Source organism: Anabrus simplex, chromosome 2 (genome assembly GCF_040414725.1).
Source record: "Anabrus simplex isolate iqAnaSimp1 chromosome 2, ASM4041472v1, whole genome shotgun sequence".
In the NCBI taxonomy this organism is placed as follows: Eukaryota; Metazoa; Arthropoda; class Insecta; order Orthoptera; family Tettigoniidae; genus Anabrus; species Anabrus simplex.
The window spans coordinates 158,977,900-158,999,032 of NC_090266.1; the positions used below are offsets into that span (position 1 = coordinate 158,977,900).

Here is a 21,133-nt window from a genome sequence, read left to right on the forward strand (position 1 = left end):
CATCTTTCTTAATCCGTTTACCATCCCGGGCCTCCGGGGGTGGCAGCTAATCACATCAACTTTGGACTCAACGAGGGATCGCACCTATACCGCCTCAAAGGCAGTATCCTAGAGCGTGAGGGATTTGAATCGAGGGATACAACTAACTCGCCCAGGTGACCTTAACCGTTATGCTGAACAGGAGGGGTGGGAAGACCGGAACGAAATGAAATGAAATGAAATGAAATGGAGTATGGCTTTTAGTGCCGGGAGTGTCCTAATCGGAAGGGATAGACAAGGAAGAGAGAAGGAAACGGCCGCGGCCTTAAGTTAGGTACCATCACGGCATTTGCCTGGAGGAGAAGTGGGGAAACAACGGAAAACCACTTCGAGGACCGCTCTGACCTCCCGAGGCTGAGTGGACCTCGTATCACTTTTCAAATTTCGTGGCAGAGCCGGGAATCGAACCCGGGCCTCCGGGGGTGGCAGCTAATCACACTAACCGCTTCACCACGGATGGGACAACGTTATATTAACTTTGTATTTGCTTCAACTGTGGGCAAGTGTAAAATACTTGAAAAGTTACCTTTTTTGTTTGCTATCTGCTTTACGTCGCACCGACACGGATAGGTCTTATGGCGACGATGGGATAGGAAAGGCCTAGGAATGGGAAAGAAACGGCCGTAGCCTTAATTGAGGTACAGCCCTAGCATTTGCCTGGTGTGAAAATGGGAAACTACGGCAAACCATCGTCAGGGCCGCCGACAGTGGGGTTCGAACCCACGATCTCCCGGATGCAAGCTCACAGCTGCGCGCCCGTAACTGTACGGCCAACTCGCCCGGTGCTAATAATTTGACGTCGCACTAACACATCAAAAGATTTCGGCGACGGTGGGACAGGAAAGGTCTAGGATTAGGAAGATAGCGACCGTGGCCTTAAGGTATAACCCCAGCATTTGCCTGGAGTGAAAATGGAAAACCACGGAAAGCCATCTTCAGGGATGCCGACAGTGGGATTCGAACCCACTATCATCAGAATCCAAGCTCACAGCTACGCGACCCTAACTACTCGGCCAAATCGCTCGATGAAATTTACCTTGATCTCTTTTAATGTGACCCTCTCCCTCTTACTGCGTCACCAGTATGACCCCCTGACAAGGATTGGAGACCCCTGCCCTAAGGTATACATGTAATTGAGAAACGGATAGTACGTTTATGTACGTTTATTCATGTACACGGAAATACAGCAGTTAGTATTTTACTTTATTGGACACTTCAGTGCTTACCGAACTCAAATACGTCGAGTCCGCTCCAGTTGTATACTGTACGTTCATTTCAGTTGAGTCTATTGGGGCGCATTAACGCTGCATTTGGTTCATCCCACTGAGCCATTTCTGCCTACCAAAAGTGGCCCACTTGGCACTCCGATCGAAGATATAAATCTCGTGGCTTCTGGAAGTTTAAAGCAAGCTGGAGATCTCGCTCATTTCAAGTTTAAGAATAGGTTGAGGTCGTTTCGGTCCCAAGGTTTGTAAATCATTCGCTTGACTGAATGAGACTCGTTCGAGCACTAACTATCCCGAGGGAAATTTTCAACTTGCTTCACGTCGCACCGACACAGATAGCTATTATGGCGACGATAGGGTAGGAAAGGGCTAGGAACGGGAAGGAAGTGGCCGTGGCCTTAATTAAGGTACAGCCCCAGCAATTGCCTGGTGTGAAAATGAGAAACCACGGAAAATCATCTTTAGGGCTGCCGACAGTGGGGTTCGAACCGTCAATCTCCCAGATCCAAGCTCACAGCTGCGCGCCCCTTAACCGTACGGCCAACTCGCTCGGCGAGGGAAATTTTGGAAGGAACCAACTACCAGATATCTGAAGTAGTCGTTCGCCCCTGTATCCAGTTCCGACGGTCTATTTGCATGTGGGAGCCGCTACCGACTTTAGTCAGAGTTTCCCCTGATTTCCTTCTGGTGGTAATTCGTAGGTCACAGGTTCGATCCTGGCTGAGGTAGTCTATTTGTGGAGGAACTCCATGTGATCAACGTTGTAAACTCGGTTATAGGGACCGTACAGTACAATAAATTTCCACTTTCATTGTTAGTCAACAACACAATCAGAACGTGGAAATTGGTAGGCAGGCCACCTGGATGACATTACTTGAAAGGTCTAAAACTCTGTAGCAGAGATCATATGTTGTTTATTATTATTATTATTATTATTATTATTATTATTATTATTATTATTATTATTATTATTATTATTATTATAAGCTGCTTTACATCGCACAGACACAGATAGGTCTTATGACGACGATGGGATAGGAAAAGCTTAGGAGTGGGAAGGAAGCGGCCGTGGTCTTAATTAAGTTACAACCCCAGCATTTGCCTGGTGTGAAAACGGGAAATCACGGAAAACCATCTTCACGGCGGCCGATAATGGGGTTCGAACCCACTATCTCCCGGATGCAAGCTCACAGCACGGCCAACTCACCCGGTTTGATTATTATTATTATTATTATTATTATTATTATTATTATTATTATTATTATTATTCGTGGCAGACTGGTCTATTCGTCACGAACGTCGTTCAGAGCTGCAAGACCCCACCGCACGTCTAATCTACATACACAGTGCCGCGCCTGGCTGTCAGGTAACCTTGAAATGACTAGTGCACGGAAATGAGAAATCCGTTCGTCACGGAAGGAGTCCTCTGTGTTCGTCGAGTTGAAGTCAATAATAGCACTATGCTTTTAACACCCTTTTTCATTGCTAATGGTCTTAAGAGACGCCAGGGTGTCGGAATTCCGACACGAAAGGTTTCTCTACCGATAGACGATAAAGCTATGGACTGGAGTCCCTTGATTAAAGCAGAGCCTTCTTTAGAATGTACGGGGCCCATTGATCTAAATTATATAGGAGCACTTGACACAGCTGACTGGCTCAGACGGTTGAGGCGCTGTCTTTCAGAACCCAACTTTGGCAAGTTCAATCCAGGCACAGTCCGGTGGTATTTGAAGATGCTCAAATACGTGAGACTCGTGTTGGTAGATTTACGGGCACGTAAAATAACTGATGTGGAACAACATTCAGGCACCTCGGCGTCTCCGAAAAGCATCAAAAAGTAGGCCACTTAGTGCGACGTAAAAGCAATAACATTATTGTTAATGGAAAATACAAATGTTGTTTAAATTCATTATACTATATCTTCTTCCGGTGACGGCGATTAGGGGGGCGAGGTGTGGGGGCAGTAGCCCCCCTCCTCACCTTGTGATTTGATTCTAATTTAGCCGTCTGAAACTAGGAATTACAGGAATTATTAAACAAAAGCTATTTGTACAAGCCCAACTGTCTTATCAGCCAATTCCTTCCTTTATTTTCTTTAATTAATAACAAACCTGGGTGCATTTTGTGTGTATTTTTTTCTCCCTCACTTCTAATTCCCAGTCGCAACTACTGTCTGCTTCCAGGCTGTTTTCCCAATTTATTGGGGTAACTCTATGTCGATTTGGTCTAGTTTTACGGCCGGACGGCCTTTCTAACGCCAAACTTATATAGAGGGATACATTCGCTGTTGCGTGTTTCTGTGGTTGTTGCTAATGTGGTGTACTGTATATAGTTGAAGACGAACAAAAACACCCATTCCCAAGCTGGAGGAATTAACCATCCCTATACGCAGCTACTACGCTGACCATTCAGCCAAGGAGCTGGACACATTGATTATACTGTACCATAATAATAATAATAATAATAATAATAATAATAATAATAATAATAATAATAATAATAATTTCGTGTGGCTATTTCCATCCGAGTGCAGCCTTGTAAAGCAGAAGACCCTCCGATGAGGGTGGGCGGCATCTGCCATGTGCAGGGAACTGCGTGTTATTGTGGTGGAGGATAGTGTTATGTGTGGTGTGTGACTTACAGGGATGTTGGGGACAGCACAAACACCCAGCCCCCGGGCCAATGGAATTAACCAATGAAGGTTAAAATCCCCGACCCGGCCCGGAATCGAACCCGGGACCCTCTGAACCGAAGGCCAGAACGCTGACCACTAAGCCAACGAGTCGGACACCATAATAATACATGACAATAACAAAATACATGAAAATCTTCATTTGCAAAATTCCTCATTTTGGCTACGGTTCGATTCCCGGGCGATGCATGAGGGATTTTTTTAAAAAAAGTTACGACCTTATTTTTTGTATTCCACGTAAAATTGAAAGTTCTGTGATTGTAATCACGATATCAACAGTCGCGTAAAATGACAAACGTTCCATTGGGTGAAGTTGGCCACGCGATACAGGTGTGGATCAGAGGTGGGGTGTCAGCCTCTAGATACCAAGAAACCGGGTTTAAACCTGGTAGATGTAGTCGGATTTTTGAAGGGCAGGAAAAAGTCCATTCAACACTCCATGTCGTATGATGCCGGCACGTAAAACATCTCTGGTGACAAATTTGGTGTAAATCCGACAACGAGTAATTAAAACTGAACCATACATCGCCCGAGTAGTAGTAGTAGTAGTAGTTGTAGTTGTAGTTGTAGTAGTTGTTGTTGTTGTTGTTGTTTCATAATACTCATTTTAACGTCTTCCCTGGTAGCCATTATTCAAAATAGTAAATCTCCGTCTAGTTTTTCCATTTACTTGGATAGGTAATAGTACCATCAGTCACCTCCTGGAAGTTCGAAACTCGGTTGATAATTGCCATTTATAAACCCTCAACGCAGTATTGTAATCGTATATCTCTTAGTTATGCCTGTACATTTCATGCTTGAAAAAGAAAACCCGCCCCCGTGGTCTCCGTGTAGCCTACGTACTGAAGCTGTGGTCCCGAAGATATCGGATTCTATTCCCAGCTCTGCCAGATAATTAAAACTCAGATGCGAAAACTGAAACAAAGTGAGTGCAACTGAGTAGAGGTGGGTTGTTCATAATCCTAATCCTCTGCATCAGTGGTTTTCCACGTCAACTCCAGGCAAATGGTCACGGCTACCTACTTCCAAATCCCATTCCCAGCCTATCCCTTTCTAACTCCTCTTCCTGAAATAAAAAAAAACGTCCCGTTCATCCAACATCTGGGTGTAGGATTGCAGGCTAGAGTTTTTGTTTGGCTAGTTTCTGGTGCGGTACTGAGGTGAGATCTCTTTCTGAGACCGAGAGGATTGTCCCAACCCGGAGGGTAAACGACAGTGAAGAAAATATCTGTCAAAAGAATCACAATAATTTTAAAATGTTGACAAAAAATCACAAAATTAATTCAAAAATACTGGGACCGGGCGAGTTGGCCGTGCGGTTAGGAACGCGCGGCTGTGAGCTTGCATCCGGGAGATAGTGGGTTCGAATCCCACTGTCGGCAGCCCTGAAGATGGTTTTCAGTGGTTTCCCATTTTCACACCAGGCAAATGCTGGGGCTGTATCTTAATTATGGCCGCTTCCTTCCAACTCCCAGGCCTTTCCTATTCCATCGTCGCCATAAGACTTAACTGTGTCGGTGCGACGTAAAGCCACTAGTAAAGCCACTAGCAAAAAAAAAAAAAAATACTGGAAAGATTGACGATACTCCCAGGACTATATGATCTTGCGATATTTTTTTTTGCTACTTGTTTAACGTCACACTAACACATCAAAGGTTTTGGCGACCGAAGGATGGGAAAGGGACAGCCGCAATCTTTTGCCTGGTGTGAAAATGGGAAACCACGGAAAACCGCCGTCAGCAGTAGCATCGATTGGGAGTTAGAAGTGGGGGCAAACAAATGTACAGACGACAACAAGAAGTACTCCGGTGTGTGGGATATAACGGGTGGGGGTGGGGTTGGAGGGTTATATACATGAAAAAAGCTATGAAATGGTAAGTTTTCGTATGCTCTCTGGGCGAATTTCGACAGAGAGGTAAAGGTTGACAGTTTACCAACTTAAGTGCGGTAATAGTTTTCGGGATTGTGATTCAATACTATACAATAAAACTTTCACCAAATGCACAATGTTACACATGTATTACAATTAATTAAAAGTACGGCGTGATTATACAATTAAACATTATATAGTATCTGATTACACAGTAAGAAACTAACACACTGAAGAGACTACTAGACTGACGAATGTGCGCGGCAAGCGTGTGAATGATACCTCAGTGTCCATGACCTTGGCAAAAAATATACCCCTGCTACACTTCCTCAGCACATGCAGTCGCCACTACTGGTACAAATTAGTTAACCGCGACGAACGACATTTCGTGCGTATTTAAGCTAATATTTTTTTCTTTTGAAATGCTATTTGTTCGGGGCGTCGACCCATTTGGATCTTTTGCCCCTATAATGGTGTAAATAATTTAAGAAAATGAAGGAATTGGCTGATAAAACAACAGGGCGACTGCCCTCTCCCCTCGCCCCTCCCCCCTAATTGCCTCTACTGATTTTCAGGGCTGCCCAAAGTAGAGTAGCGTTACAAAAATTTTGCAAAGTTTGGGCTGGGAAAAATTGGGAGAAAGAAGACGAGCTGCTCAACTAAGTGGTATGTTCCGAGCTGTCAGCGGAGAGATGGCGTGGAATGACATTAGTAGACGAATAAGTTTGAGTGGCATCTTTAAAAGTAGGAAAGATCACAATATGAAGATAAAGTTGGAATTCAAGAGGACAAATTGGGGCAAATATTCATTTATAGGAAGGGGAGTTAGGGATTGGAATAACTTAGGCCTACCAAGGAAGATGTTCAATAAATTTCCAATTTCTTTGAAATCATTTAAGGAAAGGCTAGGAAAATAATAGACAGGGAATCTGCCACCTGGGCGACTGCCCTAAATGCAGATCAGTAGTGATTGATTGAATCCCAACACAAGCTCACAGCTGCGCCACCCTAACCGCACGGCCAACTCTCTCGGTTGTGATACTCTTGGCTTCACCTCTGACGTGCTTTGGTAATATTATATGGGTCCCGTATACGTTCTCTGCGTTATCTATGATTCCATGGCTTGAAATTCATGCGTCATGGACATTCGTAGTAAGTGAAATCATATCCGTCCATTTCGGAAATACGAAGAGTGTTGACAGTCTGTCTTCCTTCAATAACACTATCACGGAAAGTACACAGGCACAGCTGTTTCATGTGTCATCAGTGACGGATCCTGCAAGCTGGACTGCTGTGACCTTGGTATGTAGGTCATTAGGGAAAGTAGTAGTATTTGGCATAATCTGAATTACGAAATTAATCCTATACTTTTTAATTGCTTTTCGTAGTCTCTTCTGACCTCTCAAGGTCTGTTTCTACCTGAGAATACACAAGAGATTATTATTACCCGTGTGGCTTCCCACCAAGGCAGCAGCGGTTCGGCCCTCACATGTGACATTTTTGAAAAGAAGAGTCATGTCGCTGTGGTTCTGATTCCATGTAAAACTGGAAGTCTTCAGGTTGAGATCACTACAACAGTCACGTCAAACTTCATACTTGCTCTATTTACATTACGGTCTAATTAATTCAATATTACCCGGTGAGTTGGCCGTGCGGTTACGGGCGCGCGGCTGTGAGCTTGCATCCGGGAGATAGTGGGTTCGAATCCCACTGTCAGCAGCCCTGAACATGGTTTTCCGTGGTTTCCCACTTTAACATCCCGCAAATGCTCGGACTGTACCTTAATTAAGGCCACGGCCGCTTCCTTCAAACTCCTAGGCCCTTCCTATTCCATCGTCACCATAAGACCTATCTGTGTCGGTGCGACATAAAGCCATTAGCAAGAAAAATCAATATTACACAACGTAGGCCTACTTTTGTGCCGTTAGCTACTGGTTTAGAACAGTGGTTCTTAACCGGAGGTCCATAAACACTTTGGAGGTCCATAGATGGGCTTCTATGGGTTGTGAAAGTCAAATAAAAATGTGACGTTGGTACTCACTATATTTTAACGGGAACAACAGAACGGTATCTGAGAAACTTTATTTTTAACAGTGCATTATAATTATAAAGCATTGCAGTTAAACTGCTGTGGATGTTCCGACTCCTACCGTTCCTCCTTAGGTGGCCCACTCCATCCCCTCAGGGTGGGGAATGAAAACTTTCAATGGAATAAGGATCTGATACCGTTTGCTAACACATACCTTCGTGAGGCGGAGTTTCCGTCACATGTTCCCATCAAAACAAGCTACATGGCTAAATGGTTAGCGTGCTGGCCTTTGGTCACAGGAGTCCCGGGTCCGATTCCCGGCAGGGTCGGGAGTTTTAAACATAATTGGTTAATTCCGCTGGCACGGGGACTGGGTGTATGTGTCGTCTTCTTCACCATTTCATCCTCATCACCACACGCAGGTCGCCTATGGACGTCAAATCGAAAGACCTGCATCCGGCGAGCCGAACTTGTCCTCGGACACTCCCGGCACTAAAAGCCATACGCAATTTCATTTTCATCAAAACAAGAAGTCGGAATTCACTGGATGTCAGAGATGACCAGCGTGTTGCCTTGCCAAAGAAACTTCCACAGTTTCATCTTCCCCTTCATGCCAAACAACAAACACAAAAACAATGGTATTGAGTTTAACTTTAAAGCTGAATTAAACATTTCACTTTGCACTTCATGATCTATTTTCATTTTTGTATGGAATAGACATTAATTTTTGCAAAATGAGGACTGAAAAACAAAATGATTGGAAATGGTTATTTACTTTAGTAATACTTTGCGTATGTTGTGTAGCGAATAATGCAGTCATTTTCCATTAAGTATATTCACTGGCTGCATTGTATGTTTGTGTACTTATGGTTTTTTATAGGGGTAATCAGTGCATAGGTACCACCAGATTTTCAAAGGAGTAAGTGACACGAAGAAGGTTAAGAATAATTGTTTTTGGAGGAATATAAATACGGAATATTTGGAGAATATCAATCACATTAGATCTGTATTTAGAAATGTCGCCCAGATGGCAGACTACTCTTTTTTTTTAAATCACCCCGAACACATTGTGCTGTTTTCCTTTGGATATTTTTGAGTTCTCGTATCAAGTCATCCTGGCGTGGGTCTCATACACTGGAACCATGTTCTAATTGGGGTCTTACCAGAAACTTACACGCCTTCTCCTTTACATCCTTACTTCAACTCCTAGGTACTGTCATAACCATATGCAAAGAACTGTAGCCTTTATTTACAACGTCGTTAATGTGATTAACCAAATTAAGATCTTTCCTTACAGTAATTAAAACCGCGAGGGCTTTTCTTCTCCGTGAAACTTACAACCTGACTTTTCATCTCGTTCACCATCTCGCAACATTGTCAAGGTCTTTTTCGCAGTTGCTCACAATCCTGTAACTTACAGTATTTATTACTCTATATAGTATGACATAATCTGAAAAAAACGGACATCTGTGATTTCAGTTCTTTATTCATATAATGTATATAACATACATAAGAAAACATTAATGTTCAATAACACTGCTTTGCGGGACAGCTCCCTCCCCCCCCCCCCCTCTTAAGCGCGACAGGTTCAGATAATACTTCCCCTACTATAATTCTCTGAGTTCTGTTTTCTTGAAAATAGCTACCCATTCGACCGTCCTTTTGTCTACTTTATCAAAAACCTTGGATAGATTAATAGCTCTACAATCCATTTGACCTCCTGAATCTACGAAGGTCGATCAAATATAAACAGGATTTCTGTTCCTGAACATCAACAGTTGGTAGGACTGGACCCACGCTTCTGGTGTGCTTATGCGGGACCGTTGGGGATAGGGAGAGCGACAAGGGATACCATGGGTGTTATTCTTCTACCCCCACCCACATGGGGACTTCAGTTCATAGGGCACCAGGTTCGATTCCCGGATAGGTTGGAGATTTTAATCGTGTTTGATTAATTCTTCCAACACGGGGGCGCCTGGGTGTTTTTGTTCGTCTTAATACACATCACACTACTAACCACCACAGAAACAATAGTGAAAACTTCCCTACACATACATACATACATACATACATACATACATACATACATACATACATACATACATACATAATCATTATAGACTGTTGGTTACTGTAAAACTGGGCTTAACCCACATTAGCGCCGACCCCAGATCATTAGGGAAAAGGCCAGGAATTAATTAATTAATTAATTTAATAATAATAATAATAATAATAATAATAATAATCTCTCTATATATAAAATAACTTGTCCTGACTGACTGACTGACTGATTCATCATCGCCGAGCCAGAACTACGCGACATAAAGAAATGAAATTTTGGGAATACATTCATACTACAATGTAAGTGCTCATTAAGGGAGGATTTTCAGATATAACGTCGCTAAGGGGGTGAAAGGGTGGGGGGTGAATTTAAAAATGAGTATATCTATATCTCGAAAACTGAACAGTTTAAAGACATGAAAATTGGTATTTGGAATCTGCTTTAAAGATAAACAAACACGGTTTATTGTTTCCGGAAAATCCTGTCAACGTGGTGAAAAAAGGTGAAAAAAGGGGTCGAGTACCTTTTATGTGGATACTGATATCTCAAAAAGGATGATGTTACAGTCATGAAAATTGGCATTTGGAATGTCCTTTAAAAATAAAGGAACAAATATTGTTCTTTTTGTTTTTGGAAAATCTACATAAGAGGTGGGGAACGGGAGTGACAAAAGTAGTGAATTCAAAAAATTAACATGTTGCAGACGTGAAAATTGGTATTTGGAATCACCTGTAAAAGTAAAGGAACACGCATAATTTGTTTTCTGAAAGTCCACTTAAGGGGAAGTGTTAAAGGGGGTAAGTTTTTAAAGTGAGCATATATACAGTATATATATATATATCAAAAACTCAACAGGTTACAGACGTGAAAATGGGTATCTTTGATCTGTTTAAAAAATAAAACTAACACGAATTTTTTTGTTTTCGGAAAAAACACTTCAAGGGGGGGGGGGGTAAAAAGGACTGAAAAAGGGCGTGAATTGTTTTTATGTGAATACTTATATCTCAGAAACTGGAGATGTTACAGTCGTGTAAAGTTTTATTTGGAATCTCCTTTAAAAATAAACAGTTTTTTGGAAAACCTACGTTAGCGGGGGGGGGGGGTGACAGGACTGACAATGGGGGTGAATTTTTAAAATGAGTAATCGCAAAAAACGTAACATGTTACGGACGTGAAAATTGGTATTTGAATATCCTTTAAAAACAAAGAAACACGCATTTTTTTGTGTTTTGGAGTGGGCGGAATCAACTTAAGGGGGTGTAAAAGGAGTTGAATTATTTTTATAAGGATACAAATAAGAAGTGAACTTAAAACAATACACCACTAAAGGGTTTTGACTGGGGAATGAAGAATGATGACAAAAATATACGTTTATGTGAAACCGTTTGAATTACGAAGTTAAAATGTCAAATGATATCCTAGGTGTTAAATAACAGAAGGTCTGAAACAAATTTCAGCCCTCAGAGAGTTAAATGGGGCTTAATATCTGAAAACAAATATATTAAATCCTTCCTCCGAAACGGTTTAATGTACGAAGATAAAATTCCAAATAGCCGGTATATATTTTAAATCCTAGGTGTGAAATAGGAAATATTTTTGAACGTTCCGCCGCTAATGTCTCAAATGAGGTTAGCTCCGTAAACTAAATTATTCATCCCTCCAAAACCGTTTGGCATAAATATTGTAATTTTACGAGAATGGTCTTCTTTTATGTCCTAGGTGTAAAATACCGTATACTTCAAAACATTTCTCCCATAAGTTGACTCTCAAAAACACAATATCCATTCTTCCGAAACCGTTTCAGACACGAACATAACTTTTTCTAGATGTTAATAAATATATCAAAATATTCAATACTGAAAAAAGTATTCTTTTTTCAATTGTTAGACGTACAAAATCAAAATTTCACAAGTTGATCGCCTTTACGTCATTGATGTTAAATCAGATACGGTTTAAACATTCGAATTCTTCCGTACGAGGTTCAAGTGACTGGTAGATTATAAAATAATAATTTCCCCAGAACCGTTTGACGTACGAACTGAAGACGTATTTTATAGGCTCAGCTGACAGTGGAGTCTCCAAAATGTAAAACTTTGAATAATAACTTTCATTTTACAGCCGTAGCGAAGCACCAGTATCTTGCCAGTAATAATAATACAATCAGGTTGTTTCCGATAAACACACCCTGAAATGCCACCGGCCTCTGGCGCCATCGTACTGAGTTCGTAATCACTTATCCTCTGAAGTAAGGCACCATGTTAACGCCGCACCATAGGTAAACTCTCCAAAACACATTCCGTGTTGGATGAGGAAGATAAGATAAATCGAACATGTTAATTCACTTCCCTAACGTTGTGTGTACTTAACGATGTTCATGGACTGCGGCCGATTAGATCGGAACTAACTCCTCCAACTGTCCTTAATATTATCAGTATCACTGAACCAGTGGCGTCACGTGCTTAAAATCTTTGAGTATGCACACAGAGTAGACTGTAGATTAACAAAACTATGTATAAGTTGCCCATCAGTCCGTTAATACGTTAACGGCAGTCCATTTAGTCTATGTTGTGCTGTCAGTAATGTTACAGAATACACGGATATGAATGCAAATGTGAAGTTAACAACCGAAATTTAAAAATAACTTACTATTGCTGTGAAACAAACCATCCCCTCCACTTCAAAGAATATACTACTGTAGGTTTGCCAACATAGTTGTAGGAAATGAACTTAATATTTTGAACTAAGCCTACACATGCTGAAAGTACGCATCTATTTTGTTAGCATGCAGTTTGTATCAGCCCTCGCCCTGTGCCTTACCCACTTCCACGGATTACGTGATTCATCCTGTCATCTTCGGAATTTGAGAAAAACTGTAAGAGAAGGCATTAGGAGCGGACCAGCGGACTGTGATCACACAGGAAATTGTGCTCAAATTCGCTATACCGACCATTACCACCTTCAAGCAATACGCTCAGCTTTGTCTCTAGCTATGCAATACGCTCAGCTTTGTAGTTCGAAACGGGGTTGTGATCAACTACTGTGGCGCGTGATTCAAATGGGAACGGAAAGTGAACCGGCACTTAAAAGTTCGTGAATACGTTCTCGACGTACAATATTCTTGTTCTCATCATACAATATCCTTTAAATTGCAATTGCAATTGTTTGGGATTACACGAGACGTCCCTGCACTGAATACATAGCAAATCTGATTGATTTAACAAATAATAGATGAAGTTCAGTGAACTTTACTAGGTAAAATTATTTGCCAGTCTAACCTATTGACATTCTGTGCTTTTAGGGAGAGAGAGAGAGAGAGAGAGAGAATTTTTCTAGAGGAGGCGTCCTCAACTTCAGATAAGATAAAATGTTTTATTTATCCTGGCGAAGGTATACTCTAAGGTTACCAGAATTCTTACCTGAAATCCAAGTACACATAACAGCTCCACAACGTTGCGATGTTGCCGGTACTGTTAATGCTATATTTTATGTCTTTCCTGCTCTCGTCGGCGTTCTTCGGTACTTTCTATGGATTTAACCTATTTTTATGGCCGAATGCTCTTCTTGACTCAAGTCTATGAGGACTGATGTTTCACTGTTGCGTGTTTCTGAGGTTGTTTGTAATAAGATATGTTGTAACTGAAGACGAGTACAGTATTTAGGCGAACACAACAACCTAGCTTCCGAGCTATTAAAATCGCCGGCCCGACCTGGAATCGAACCCAGGGCAATTTGAACCGAACACCACTATGTTAGCCATTCAGCCAAGGAGATGCAATTGGCTTTACGTCGCAACGACACAGATAGATCTTATGGCGACGAAAGGATAGGAAAGGAAGGAAGCGGCCGTGGCCTTAATTAAGGTACAGCCCCGGCATTGGCCTGGTGTGAAAATGGGACATCACGGAAAACCATCTTCAGGGCTGCCGACAGTGGGGCTCGAACCCACTATTTCCCGGATGCAAGCTCACAGCCTCGCGCTCCTAACCGCACGGCTAACTCACCCGGTGCCAAGGAGCTGAACGTTCTTGCTAATATTAATATTCACTGTTATTACAATGCCATCACTATATCAGAACATAATAGAATAGAATAGAATAGAATAGAATAGAATAGAATGTATTGCAGTAATGTTGCACATACTTTAACGGAATCCTACAATTACAATATACATTTGAATGAATTGAATGAATGCCTACAGGAATTGGTGGATGCATGATTTCATGATTGTGTTCCTGCATACGCTGTGAATCCTGGCAGCTTATTACTTGACGCTACTCTGCAGTTCAAGTTGAGATAAGTGAAAATGACGTAGCAGCTATTATTATTATTATTATTATTATTATTTCTAGCTCCATGGCTAAATGTTTAGCGTGCTGGCCTTTGGTCACAGGGGTCCAGGGTTTGATTCCCGGCAAGATCGGGAATTTTAACCATAATTGGTTAATTCCGCTAGCACGGGGGCTGGGTGTATGTGTCGTCTGCATCGTTATTTCCACTCATCACGACGCGCAGGTCGCCTACGGGAGTCAAATCGGAAGACCTGCATCTGGTAAGCCGAACTTGCCCTCGGACACTCCCGGCACTAAAAGCCATACGCCATTGTTGTTGTTGTTGTTGTTGCTGTTGTTATTATTATTATTATTATTATTATTATTATTATTATTATTATTATTATTATTATTATTATTATTATTAACAACTGGTTTAAGACAGGGTGACGGATTGTCGCCTCTTCTTTTTAACTGTGCACTAGAGTACGTTATGAGGGAATGGTACAAGAACAACTCGAAAAATATAAAAATTAGAGCTCAGAAGGATAACATACATTTCAACGTCTAGGATTTGCTGATGATCTAGCTCTTCTGGCCAATGATATTCAGGAAAAAAAACAACAAATTCAATCTTTACAGGAAATAGTTCAAAATATTGGTTTGAAAATTTCATTTGAAAAAACAGAAATTTTGCTAACTAAACTTCCGCTTGCAAACAAAATTAAGCTGGGAGACCAAGAAATAAAAATTGTAGAAAAATGTAAATATTTAGGTGAAATAATCACATATAACCTGAATGAGAAACCAGCATGGCACAATAGAATATATAAACTGGTTACAGCACAGCATGTTACCAAGAATACATATAATAAAAAGTGTCTCTCAGTAGCAACCAAATTGAAACACTACAAGACAGTCACCCAGCCACAAATTACATATGCATGTGAAACATTATTCAAAACAACAAACACAGTTGCAATAGATAGAGCACTCAAGTTAGAAAGGAGAATAGTGAGAACCTGTTCAAATTGAAGTTATCAAGTAAACGGAGTCTGGAGACTAGCTTCCAATGAGACAGTTTATAAAGAAATATAACCTGTGACTAGCACAATGAAAAAGAAACTGTCATTCTTAGGGCATCTAATACGGTCACCAGAAAATAGAATCAGTAGAAAAATAATAGACAAATTATGGAAGAGTAAGAATAATGTTAGATGGATCACAGAACTTAAAGAAGACATGAGAGAGTTACATATTACAATAGAAGATTTAAAATACAAAACAAATACACTCAACATATTGGAAGATAAACACACTAGACTACAGACAAAAATCAAGAAGCAGAGAGTAGGAAGAGTAATTCCAGAAGCAGAAAGAAAATTACGTTCAAAAAGGATGAAACAGTATTGGGCTGACAAAAAGAAGAAAAACCTTCATAAACCTAAGTAGTCCTATATTGGCTAAAAAATTAAAATAAATTATTATTATTATTATTATTATTATTATTATTATTATTATTATTATTATTATTATTATTATTATTATTATTATTATTATTATTATTATTATGTGATAGTGCATGCAATGCATGTGTTATCTATTAACATTATTTCAATCATCTAAAAACGTTTCCTTGGTTACATTAATTGCTTTTAGGTGAAGGATACTTGTCTGCATGGTACAAAGTTTGATGCTTCTTATACCGAGGGCGCTTTGATAATAGTGGAAAATGAAACACCAGTGCAGACTAAATGCTGAAAGGGATAAGAGTCTACAGTACTGAGATTCTGGTCTCCTCCCTAAATTTTCTCCGCTTATTTGAGGTTGGCAGATGTGGATTTGATTCGCTTTTACGGCACTTCCTCACGCCAGTCCTAAGTCGTTCTTTGTGGTGGTTGATAGCGTGATTGTGTACATGAAGAGATTTGAACTAGGACGAACAGAAATATCCAGTCCTCGATCCATAGGAATTAACTGGATACGGCTAAAATCTCCAGCTCGGAACCGAATCCAGGATGCTCTGAACCGAAAGCTCCGACGTTAACCATTCAACCAATGAGCCTGGGATATGTGTAGATAAGATTGAAGCACATATGTCAATTTAATTCGACGAAATAAGTGACGAGGTAGTGTCACGTGTTTCCTGATAGGCGGGTAATGTTCATGGACTTGGCTACGTCGTCTTCAGTATCAGCCTGATGGATAAGCCTAGCGACACGGACCTAACCTCGGAAGGTAAGTGCGCTACAGTAGTCTTATCGAATGCTGACATCTCGAGACACTGCGTTACTCTTTACCAAGCACTTTGACTTTTCGGATGGAGATGTGTGTTTCGTAAATATATATTTTTTGTACTTTTGTGGTGGATCTACCATACTTATAGTGCGATAAGGTGAAGAAGACCTTGCATTATGTCACTTGCGGGGAGATAATGAGGTAGTATGCACTCTGCATCGTGGCTGAATGATAAATCATCGAGAATTCCACAAATTCCATGACGTACATTGAGCTGGTCAGGGCCATTGAGGAAGAGGAGTGCGACTAAACCAAGAGCTTTGTAAACTCACTGTCTGTCTGACGGCTCCGGGCTTTTGAGATAAACCAGTTCCTTTAAATTACTAAACTTAGTTCCCTCAGATGTTCAGCAAATGAAGTCATTCCATTTCAAGAAATTACTGATAGACTACCGTGTTCGGCTCCTTGGTTCTTTGGTCAGCGTAGTGGCCTTCGGTTCAAAGAGCCCCGTGTTCTATTCCTGGCAGGGTTGTGATCTTAGGAGCGTGTGGTTAACCTTTGATGATTGATTGATGTTTGTTGTTTAAAGGGGCCTAACATCGAGGTCATCGGCCCCTAATGGTACGAAATGAGACGAAATTAAATGTAAACTTAAAAGTCCAAAATCCTCCACTGACCAGAATTCAAAGCGTGAGGACGAAGAATGAATGGATGGACGGATATGAATTTAAAACGATCAGTGGAAATGACCCACAGTGCCTCACATGCACAGAAGCTGGCACAAAAAGCAATAGTATTACTGACCAAGGGACTGCTTCTATAGCACGATGCTGAATCGATTATGCTTATAGTCGAAACGGGTCCAAAATCCAGGTCATCGGCCCCTCATAATGGTATTTATCGCTAGGAAAGTAGAACCATGCTATGTGTAATGTTGCAGTACTAATCAAAAGTAGCGTAGACTCGCGGTATTCCACACATTATGGTACTATTCACAGGTAGTGTAATGCACACATGTAACACAAACCTATGGTGTTTCGGAAATTTGCGGCGCTATTTACAGGCAACGCAAACCTATGGCGCTCCTCACATAAGTGGACTAACCACAGGGAATCGTACTATCCCGTGGAATTCCTCACATAGTGGGAACTGAGCATAGGTAAGGCAGAACCATGGTGTCGCTCATATAGGGGTGCGAATCACAGGTACTGTAGGACCCACCTCCTGATTCACAACCTATTGCGTACCTAACATAGTGGTAGTACGCGCAAGTAAATGCGACCCATGGTGTTCCCTGCGTGATGGTACTAATTACAAGTAGTCTCATGGTTCTAATTGGATCATCCCTTGGTCGCCCCTTTAATCGCCTCTTACGACAGGCAGGGAATACCGTGGGTGTATTCTTCCTCTGCGTCCCCCACCCACAGGGGGTTTTTGTGTTTGGTCCGCGAGAAGTATTTTATTTCCCTAAAGTCCGCCGGCAAGCCGGTTAGGACCCCCTAACTGCGACCTGGGACGCGCCACGTGGGAGTATCACCTCTCCCCCTGCTACGTCAGCGTAGTAGGTTCGCGGTGGTTAACCTTTAAACGCATAGAATTGCATATGTGCTAAGAATAATGTATATCCTTGTTATACGTTCTCTTAGAACAGTATACTTACAACAAAATGAAATGCAGAATTAGATTGTTTTACCATCTAGCTGATATAACAGTGATATGTGTTAGCGTTTTGTATATGCAAATAAATGAATTTAAATATTAATACTTCAACCCGAAAAAAAAAAGGAAACAGCGGAATTCCAAGCGAGGGAGACCAAGCGTGGACATCATTCAGAAATGAATAACAAATTTTAGGTCATCAATCCATCCAGCTGATGTAAGGATGGATTCCAGCGAGCACTGGCCACTAAGGAATGAAAAATGCTCAAAATGCAAGTGATCTTTATGCAGTTGCATGCGAAAATGTAAAATGAACCGCCGTCTGAACAGAGAAAAAAAATGTTTCAAGGTTTTTCATGCTAATTAACTGGAATGAAGTGTAGACTTTAAACAGTCTAGGTAAAAATCAGTGGTAAAATGTTTATTTTAGAGCATTTATGGGCACGGACCTTCCTTTCGAGCAGGGTTTCCCAAACATTTTGTGTCTGAGGCCTTTTCAGCACATCGCGTGCATGCACAAGGAACACAGAACAGAATACTGAATTCAGTAAACAAAGAACAGAATTTTGTAAGGTTACCATGTTTGATTTTATTCGTATAATTTAAGACTGATATTTACTTTTCATCACAACATATAATAATAATAATAATAATAATAATAATAATAATAATAATAATAATAATAATAATAATAATAATAATAATAATAATCCGACTAGTCTTCAGTATGTTCTGCCTAGAAAACACATCTCAACGTTTATAACTATGGATCTCAACAGCTGCATAATGTCCTAACATGAATATGAATATCCACAGCCTGTTTCCAGTCATTCGACCGGGTCAGGAATGGAATGAATGAAGCCCAATCTAGCGGCAAGGGTAGGAATTGTGCGGGCTGTCGAAGCCGATGCCGGGCCGAGTAGGTCGGACAGTAGAGTTTTTACGTTCCACTAACTACTTCTACTTTAAACGGTCTTTGGAGACGCCGAGGTGCTGGAATTTAGTCCAGCAGGAGTTCTTGTACGTGCCAGTAAATCTACCGGCACGAGGCTGGCATATTTCAGAACCTTCAAATACCACCGGACTGAGCCATGATCGAACCTGCCAAGGTGGAGTAAGAAGGCCAACGCCTCAACCATCTGAGCCACTCAGCCCGGCCTATTCGAGATCACTGGGCAAAATAAATACTAAGCTGCGTACGGGAATAACGGAAACACACAGATGAAATGTTGTTAAGTGCAGGGTATAGGGAATGTCATGAGTCCCGAAAGTTGATCAGAGACGTAGGGTTTTGATACAGGGACTTTAACAATTGGCTTTAAGTTGCACCGACTCAGATAGGTTTTAAGGCGACCATGGGATAGGAAAGGGCTAGGAATGGGAAGAAGCGGCTGTGGCCTTAATTGAGGTATTGCCACAGTATTTCCCTGGTGTGAAAATGGGAAACCACGGAATACCATCTTCAGGGCTGCCGAAATTGGGGTTTGAACCCACTATCTTCCGAATACAAGCTCACAGCTGCGCGCCCCTAATCGCACGGCCAACTCTCTCGGTTACAGGGACTTAAAAGGAAGTTTACAAGATACTTCGGCTAGTTGATCTTCCTCAAGGGAGGAAAGTTCATGTTCAGTTTCCAAGAAGGGATTTCTGATTCAGGAGATGTTCTCAATCAGAGGCGGAAGAAATTGTCTGAGTGTGGATACTAGCAATTCCAAGTGACTCACCAGTACATCACTTAGATTGCTTTCTAGAATTTCATTTTCAGACATGAGATCATGAAGTGTTGGGAAATAATCCGAATTCGGTTTTGTTGATTCGGCGTACCCATATACTGATTTCCATTATTCCATTTAGTTTGCTTTGCAGACTTGAATTCAGTTCATTCAGTTAACTGAATATATCTGCTAATTAACAAAATGTCACAAGCCACAAGAAATCATTGAAGAAGTCTTTGGAATTTGCACATCCCATGGAGAAGAAATAGCCAAACTTCGACACTCAATTCAAATAAGCGGAGCAAAATTTTGGCTCTCAACAACCACCTAAACTCTGTATGCAATAGCAAACGTTCATGGCCACTCTTCATCTCCTTGCATAGCTCCAAAAATAACCTAGAATTTAGAGGCCTAACTTTGATTAAATTAATAAGTTTCAAAGCTTCTTTCAGCTCACCATTCAGTTCTGCGGCATGTTGCGAGTTGCTAGTGCTTCACGGTGGATGCAATAATGCGTCCACGTTATTCGAGGGGCGACAATTCTCACATGTGCAATTACGACTTTGTATTTTCCAGATAAGACCATAGCACCGACGGTAGTTAATCCAACGCTTTGCTCACAGTTAAGTCCATTTTAAGTCATGAACGTGTTGAGAACCGCAGAGATACTTTCTCCATTCGCGTGCGTGGATAAGATAGAACAAAACAGCAAGTCCTCGTGGATCATGTTTTCAGATTCCTATCGAGCTGAAGTTAATAACTTTGTATTGTTAGAAATATCAGTGCTCCGTCGGGCTCCAACGCTTAGCATTCACCAGTTTTGACACGTTCCAACAATGTATTTCGCACATTTTCTGCCAATTCTTCTATTCTTCACTTGGCGGTGAATCAAACAACGATAAAGCACCCAATTGTTTTGAGCACTTTTCACTTGGCAATGTTTTGGGAAACTATATGATGCTAAAATACAGTTTACTCGCCTACCGTTACAATGTCCACGAGTACTTTCTTCGTTGCATGAAGTTCAGCGAATTTATTATGAAGGTAATCAGCCGATTGGCTTGTCAGCTTCACAGCCTTGTATGGTTTGGGGGATGTCTTTTGAATTTCGATGGTTTCATAAACTACTTAGATAAAGCGCCATCACACAACACACACTGGGGCTTGTGATCAGATTCAATATTCACGACAATAAATCCCAGTACAGGTATTTATCGCCATATTTACGACGTTTTTGTACTTGTTGAACAGTTTTCCGGTTGGCGGATCAGACTCCCAGAACACACTCGGTTGAATCATTGTTTCAAATGAGACGCATAGTAGTAGTAGTTTTCA

The 21,133-nt window shown here is 41.2% G+C and overlaps 1 protein-coding gene across 2 annotated transcripts in view; it reads left to right on the forward strand.

Moving 5' to 3' along the window:
- LOC136863956 (1-phosphatidylinositol 4,5-bisphosphate phosphodiesterase delta-4) overlaps nt 1-21,133 on the forward strand; it is a 330,114-nt gene that overhangs the window by 34,978 nt on the left and 274,003 nt on the right. The window contains exon 1 of one of the 2 annotated variants that reach the window (XM_067140410.2): nt 16,354-16,424. The exons of the other annotated variant lie outside the window; for it this stretch is intronic. Within the exon in view, the coding sequence (XP_066996511.2) occupies nt 16,388-16,424 (37 nt within the window). The 5' untranslated portion in view covers nt 16,354-16,387. Of the gene's footprint in view, nt 1-16,353; nt 16,425-21,133 lie in introns of those variants that run through there. 2 annotated transcript variants of the gene reach the window in all.